Raw genomic sequence first — 7274 nt, 5'->3', positions numbered from 1 at the left:
CCAGAAACGTTTTTTAATGAAATGAGGGACTCTGACTACGTCCAACTGCTATAGTTTTCAATGAAAGCAACAATTCTGCACACAACAAGCAAGTACAGCACAAAATTAAAACAAAAGAATATCGAAAGCTTTTCAAACCAAGTTGAATCCTTGCCCAGCAAAGATTCATCAAGCAAACTATCTTGGCATAGTTACAAGAAATACATGAACACTGTGTAATAAAAACACATTAAAGTGACTAGAAATGTCGCAGAAAACACACAAATTTTTTAGCTGATCATGGCTTAGCAAAATTGTGTCTTGTTCACAACCATGGACACACAATGACCACAATCAATATATATCTTTAGATACAGAAAACTAAAATTGAAAAGTTCACTAAAACTGACATTTACATTCTACACAAACTGGAATATAGTAACATAGTTTAAGTATGACCCGCATTACATTTTACTTCTAATGAAAGCATGAGTAGAAAACCGACTAGATAAAAGTTGACTTTGATTCCTACCCTGATATATTTTCTTAACTTGGCAACAGCCCCACCACTTAATTTGTACTAATAAACTGACTAGAGAGTTTATATTTTAGGGGTGGCATTGGGAATTATTGTTAAGTGTAAAATAATACCTCTAATAAAACATAAATGCGTTATGTTTTTCACCATCAATTCATGAACAAGGGGTTCTCATTCCGAACTGTCTACTGTGGCATTCCGAATAAGATTTGCATCATTCACATTGACAGCAAACCGTTCCTTTAAAACAGGTTTTTCTGAAGTGGCAGCCTGCCACACTATTTCAAGACTTTCTTCAGTTTTGCTGAAAAATAAAATAAAATAAGTTAGTTTTTTGAAGAGGTCAAATTTTATTAAAAACAGAAACCTTACTAACTTTTTGTCCCTCTGCAAACGAGCGATGAATTGTTCCTTTTGACGCAACAATCCTCTCAATTGTTGCACCTCTTGCTGATAAACATGTTCCGCTCGGGCTGCACCTTCAGCACGTTCTCTCATAATTTTTTCAACTGCACCAAGCTCCTCATAAGCTCCACGCTGCACATTCTGGAACAACAAAGGGGTGAAATTAGTTTGAACTATGAGCAGGAACCTATATTTTCAGACGCAATACCTACTTCCAACTGTGCTTTGAGGGATCCCACTCTTGAAACAAGAGTGTTTCCTAGTCTTGCCACTGAGTGACTCTCTTCCTGTCTCTCTTGTAGAGCCCGAACAAGTCTTTCTTGTTCTGTGACTAATTCTTTAACCATTGTGAGAGACCTCTGAAGCTGCCTTTTAGCAGAATCACGGGATACATGGGCAGACACAAGACGAGCACATAAATCTTCATTCTTCTGTTGACAGTGTTTCAGAAGTTTTTCAAGGGCACGGTTTGTGGCCTCCAGAGATGAGTGGTTAGCAGTGTGGGTTTCAAGTGCAGCTTCCAAACGGGGCTTATCTGTTTCCAAAGCAGCAACTTTACGAACATATCTGTCCCTCTCCTGTTCATACTGAGTTTTCAGTTCTTCAAACAGCCTAAAAAGTGTACAAACAAAACATTTGTTTAAAAGGGGATATATTTGGAAGGTAGCAACTGAGCTCATGCAGATTTACATGCCTTTTACACTCGTTAACTGCAGAATTGTGGACTGAGAGTGGTATGAGACGATCTGCTCCTTGCTGCAATCTCTCAAACTGTTCTGAGAGAACGCTGTAGCGTCCCCGGAGAGTTAAAAGTTCTGTGTGGCACTCAGTGAGTTTTGCTTCGAGTCCTCTTGCTCGGGAGTCCAAAACAGACACTGTAAAATGTAACTTATTGAAAGAAAATTGCACCAGGATTAGGCTTTTGTGAAAAAAAGAGGTTTCCACACCTTCTTGACTGTGTTTCCTTTGCATATCCTGCAGTCTTGCTCTCTCTGACTCAAGGCTCTGAAGAAGAGAATCACTCCTGGATTGGGCTTCCTCCAACTTTTCTTGAAGATCAGACATTTCTTCATTCTATGGGCAAAAGGTTTTGTATATAAATTGCAGGCAAGCTACATTACTGCTAAATGCATGCATTTTTAATAAACAACAGAAATCGAAAAAGGGAAACAAATATCATACTTTGAGTTGAGTACAACTGTCAAGTTTCTTCTTCAGTTCTTTTGCTTCCTGCTTTGCAGATTGACATTGCTGAGCATAGGTAGCAAGCTCTTTGCTTGATGACTCAAGAGCAGACTCCTTCTCTATAATTGTTTCTTGGTATGCCTCCAGCAAGGGCCCAAGCATATTGGATGCCATTGGCGTTGGCTTAATTTCAGATTCGGGTGGGTCAGAAATTTTGGCCATGACTTGACCAGAATTTTCTTGAACTTTGCGTAGAGCTCTCAGACGATTTTGATACTTTTCTAGCTCCGCATTCAGCCTAGGAAAAAACTCAATTGAATTAATTTTAGCTTCTTCCCTTAACAATTTATAAAAAAAACATCAATGAGGCAAACCAAGATTTTTAGAGTTAAAAAAAAGGTAACCGCACCTATAGACAGTGCTTTTAAGAAGCAACACATCTTCCTCTAGCTGTTTATTCTGTCTCCGTAGGGCTAAAACCTCTGTGTTGCTGGTTTGCGATTCTTGAAGCTGATTTAGAGCATCAGCCAATGCATCTTGAAGAGCATTACGCTCTGACTCAAGCTGTTGACATTGCATCTGCATTGACTGAAGCTCTGTCCAGTGCTGCTTAAGTGCTGAATTTTCCTCAGTAATAGCTGTAATCCATAGAAATATATTAGAGTTGATTTGTAAAAATGATGAATAACCCATAAAGATTGTTTTAAAAAGAACCAGCTTACTTTGCTGGTACCCAGAATCTGTTACAGTGCTCCGGTCAGGCTGAGAAGCATGGGATATATCTTGGAAACTAGATACACCAGGTTTCGATTCCTTAGACCACCTGTTATCCATTCTTTGCAGAGAAAAGAGGGGGAGGGGAAGAAAAGTCAATTACAAAAAAAGTGCCTGAGTTGTTCAATCTTATGAAAGTCATGGAACTCACTGAGAATGTCTGTCAACAGGATGTTCAGACTTTGCTCTACGATGTCTGCAAGCGTGTTTGCAGGTTTCGCTTTTGCTTCGGCTGCTACTCTTCTTGCGATGGGGCCTGCTCCCCCTATTACCATGAGAGTGTTCCATAACATTATCTGTGCTGCTGCAACGTACATGAGCCTGCTGGTTAAAAAAGATAATTATTTATTTATGCTGCAGCTTGGTAGCTAGAAGCGACACGACATGTGGTGAAAATTATAAAAACCTTATTTGATTTCTTTCCATCTCTCACAGAGGGTCGCACAATGGGACGATAGAACGCTTCTTTCTCTTGAGGTGTCATTGCTGGTCGATAAAATGAATCAGAGCGTTCAACAGACTCATCTTCCAACAGTGATGGCATTGTGTATCTCGGTGAGTCACTCAGTTCATCCGACAAGGCAGAGGAGACTGGTGCAGAGGGTACTGCTGTGAAGGCCAGCAATGGCACCAGGGCACTTCCAACATGTTCTAAACAAAGGAAGAAAACAACAGTACATATGATGGTAAACACAGGAGACACTGTTGCCCATGTTCTTATTTGAATACTGACTGAAAAAGTGCCCAAAGATAATGTCAAGTTTTATTTCCGTACCAAGCATTCAAGCTGTTCTGGTTTATATGCAAGAATCAACTCTTTTCCAGTCCATTCTTCAATTAAACAGCTGTTTTTTCCTCACAACTCAGCAGCTCTTTCAAAGTTTGTTTACAACCTCTGGCTGAGGGTTTCTGTTGTTGTGTGTCGTTGTCAGCGGCCAGTGTTTCAAAAGACCATGGTTAACCAACTGCTAGTATAAAATAGCATTCCTTTCTGAATAGTTTCTGGTGATTTTAGAGAAAGTCAAGCAAATCAAATAAGGAAATTCTTTATGAAAATGCCACAAGACGAGGCCTGTGCGCGCACGCATTTATCTCTGGCAAGTTCTTTCTGAGTTTTCTCCCCGGATGTTTCCGGAAGTTGGTGCGGCTGCACAGACACAAAATGGCGACGTAAACATTGCAGAATCGAAATTGAGTTGACGAGACGACTGCTTTGGCTTTGTGCTCTTTCGCCTGCTGGGCAAAAACTCAAGAGAAACTAAAGGGAATTCGCGGACAGATTTACAGACTCATCACTTTCCTGTACCCAATGTGAGTTTCCTTCTTTAACTGGGTCACCCTTTCAAAAGGATGATTGCTGTTAATAATTTTCTGATGTTCTACCTTCCATTCATTCCTTTTTCATTTAACCTATGAAACTTGGCAGCCATAAGACTTGCTCTTCGAGAACGGTCCAGAGTTATATTCAAAACCCATCTTGCGCCATAAGTATAATTAACTTTCATCAGTGTTGTTTTTGGAATAAAATTAAATGTTTCAGAAAATGCCCCAGCGTTGCTCTATTCCTGGTTGCAAGACAGGCTACAAGCAGGGGCTGATGCTGTTGTGTTATCCTAAGGACCCAGAGAGGCGAAACTCTTGGGTGCAAGGTGTCCGGAAAGTGGGTCTTGAACCGACGAACATGCAGTTTATTTGCGAGGTAGGAAACAATGCCTTCACTTATTGATATGAACCAATACAGTGGATCATAGTTCTCCCAAGTGAATAGAAACAATACTATCATTTTTCTTATCCTCTCTGAATGCTTTTTCTCTACAGCTCCATTTTGGTCCGGATCAATGGGAAAAGATTCGAGTTGATGGCACCAGAAAGCTGAAGTGGTCAGGTGTGCCAAACATGTTCACTCCAGAAGAGGTGGCTACAACGCTGGAACTGGTTCGATCAATTTCCAAGCTTAGGGAGCGTCCTCAAGGTCCTGTGAAGCGAAAAGGAAATGAAGATCAGCAAGAACCGAAACCAGAAGCCAAAGTAGCCTTTTCTCCAAATGTTATCAGAAGAGTGGTGAAGCTTGATAAAATTTGTAAAAGTATTGAAGCACCTCTTGCCACGACTAAATTTCAGTTACCTGTCATTAGCAAACCCCCAAGTGAAGTTGCACAGAGCTCCTTATTTAATGAAGAAGTAATTGAAGCTCCCTCCTCCATTGTTAATGTTAGTAGCCCAACAGAAGATCCCCTTAGTTCTCAAACCTCAGCAGCTGATGCCATTAGTGGTGAAAAAACGTCTGCCGAGGAGTCAATCCTGCCTCTAAGCTGTCCCTCACATTCTATTATTGTTAAATTACCAAAATCTCGTTATCAGAGTAGCCTTATGGAAGACCTGGATGATTTAAAAAGTTTTCTTAATGCATCAGAACATACATATGAGCAAAGGCTCATTAATTCATTGGCACAGTTAGTCAAAAAGCATGAACAGTTGGATGAAAAACTTCAAAGGTGTGACAAATTACTGGGGGAGAATTCCTTATTAAAGGAAAAGATGAAAGATCATCAAAAAGTCTTACTTGAAAACTACACCTTAAGGGAGAAAATTCGCAAGTATGAGCAGAAGTCAATGATTGAAAATGTGATATTAAGGGAGAAACTTGGTGGTAATAATGGGACAGTGATAAGAATTGAGAAAATCATAGACCCCACTCCTCAAATTAACAGAGCCTGTGAAACAGTTAAGCGGGTTAAACCTTGTGTTTCACTAGTCAATCCTAATACTTTGAAGGATCAAGAAGCGGGATTTGTTTCGCTTGAAGATCAGCTATGAACATTTATCCTTTCATCTGACTCATTTCTCAGTTTGTCTTTTTTGTTAGCTTATCTTAAATGTTGGTACAGGTAGCTACGGTGTTTCCAGTGAATCTGGGTCATAACATTTTGGTGTCATGCATTTTTGCCATTAAACTTTTTCAAAGGTTTTTTAAAATTTTAAGGTTGCATTATCTGGACTTTGTAAACCTGTGACTTTGTGTGGGAAGCAAATTAAGTGCTTCTTCAATAGGTTAATTTGTATAAATTTTTGTACTGTGCTTTGACTGTTTTTTTTTCTATTATTTGTAATTTTGTTCATGTGTTTGACTTCCAGCTTAGTATGTGGTCTTTATGTACTGTCTCATGTAATAGAAAAATGGTTACTTAGTTTTTAATAAGTTCAGTTAAAAGAGATTAGATTATATTTTGTTTGAAGATAAATTCTATGAAGTCTGAATAAATGTTTGTTTTTGATAATTTATTGGAAGGAAAGAGTGTGTTTACTAAGTGAGAACTGACCTGTTTCTTGTTTTGTGAGGTGACAGGCAGTAAAAGTAAATGAATCGGTTTTGTGTGAGAAACATATCATTGTTTGGAACTCGCGGCAATTCTGTATTAGATTGCCTCAAGTTTATACATTTAAGTTAATACGTTCTCAACCACCAGCTAACTCATCTATTTAATGCATGGGTCTAAAAATTTTTTTAAAAGTAAAATTATTTTATTGCCTCTAAGACTTTGTACCACATTCAATGAATGTAAACCCCGTGCCATTATCTCCAAGACTTGTTTCTTGTTATACCAATAAATGGATTTTTCATTGAGGCTGGTTTACGATCTTTTGACTCTTTGCGAACGCGATGCACTGCAAGGATGGGCATCTGGAAAACCGCGGGAAATGGACGGGCACTGCCCTGAAGCGACGATGCCCGCCGCAAGGCGTGTCGCACGCTTGCTTCGCACGCGTCGCACGCGTCGCACGCGTCGCACGCGTCGCACGCGTCGCACTTCGCACGCCAGGTCGCGCACACTGCACACGACCTACAAAACGCCGTCGGAATCCGAGGCATTCCTGCAGACCGATTCCGAGAGTCGTTTGCGTCGCTCTGCCTCTTTCGCACCCGTGTGGCGCCCCGTTCAGGTGCGAGAGAGACAGAGCGACGAAAACGACTCTCGGAATCAGTTTGCTGGCGGGAAGCGTTTCATGGCGCCCCTTTGGGACGTTTAGTGCGGACAGTAAAACTGTGGCCCAGCGCGCAGCGCAAGTGGAGCCCCCCCTCCCCTTCTCGAACATGCCCCTGCACGCCATTTCTTGATCAATCTCTCCGGGCCGAGACTAAACACCGCTTTGGGGTCGGACTAGATGGCGTTTTCCCCTTACCGAGAAAATGGAGCGCTGCACAGTAGGCCAGAAGACCGGTGGAGGCGGCCAAAACTCTGGACGCGTTTTTAGCTCCAGACTCGGTAAATGGGACTCGACCCGAGCGTGTGACCCCACCAATGGATTCCTCGTTCGGAGAGCAATCCATTGGTGGGGTCACACGTTCGGTTCGAGTCCCAATTAGCGACTCTGGAGCTCAAAACGCGTCCGG

At 41.2% G+C, this 7274-nt stretch overlaps 2 protein-coding genes across 4 annotated transcripts; one reads left to right on the top strand and one right to left on the bottom strand.

Moving 5' to 3' along the window:
* Nucleotides 1-2: 2 nt before the first annotated feature.
* LOC117653155 (centrosomal protein of 89 kDa) lies at nucleotides 3-3822 on the bottom strand. Of its 3 annotated transcripts, none has more exons than XM_034398612.1 (11): nucleotides 3615-3822; nucleotides 3288-3532; nucleotides 3033-3202; nucleotides 2830-2942; nucleotides 2517-2745; nucleotides 2105-2405; nucleotides 1870-1996; nucleotides 1617-1797; nucleotides 1135-1534; nucleotides 894-1063; nucleotides 3-821 (listed from the first exon to the last, which is right to left on the bottom strand). In XM_034398612.1, exons 1-11 carry the CDS (start codon nucleotides 3661-3663, stop codon nucleotides 689-691), a joined length of 2118 nt encoding a protein of 705 aa, XP_034254503.1. In that variant the 5' UTR covers nucleotides 3664-3822; the 3' UTR covers nucleotides 3-688. The 3 variants fall into 3 exon arrangements, with proteins under 3 accessions (XP_034254503.1, XP_034254494.1, XP_034254511.1); XM_034398603.1 differs by having other exon boundaries at nucleotides 3033-3205; nucleotides 3615-3821; XM_034398620.1 differs by having other exon boundaries at nucleotides 3033-3205; nucleotides 3657-3820.
* A 207-nt stretch (nucleotides 3823-4029) lies between these two features.
* On the top strand, nucleotides 4030-6169 carry LOC117653169. Its single transcript, XM_034398634.1, has 3 exons — nucleotides 4030-4192; nucleotides 4422-4580; nucleotides 4700-6169. Exons 2-3 carry the CDS (start codon nucleotides 4425-4427, stop codon nucleotides 5696-5698), a joined length of 1155 nt encoding a protein of 384 aa, XP_034254525.1. The 5' UTR covers nucleotides 4030-4192; nucleotides 4422-4424; the 3' UTR covers nucleotides 5699-6169.
* Nucleotides 6170-7274: the final 1105 nt, after the last annotated feature.

Source organism: Thrips palmi, unplaced genomic scaffold (genome assembly GCF_012932325.1).
Source record: "Thrips palmi isolate BJ-2018 unplaced genomic scaffold, TpBJ-2018v1 HiC_scaffold_10, whole genome shotgun sequence".
In the NCBI taxonomy this organism is placed as follows: domain Eukaryota; kingdom Metazoa; phylum Arthropoda; class Insecta; order Thysanoptera; family Thripidae; genus Thrips; species Thrips palmi.
The sequence above is the reverse complement of the archived record's forward strand: the minus strand, read 5'-3'. Positions and strand labels throughout refer to the sequence as shown.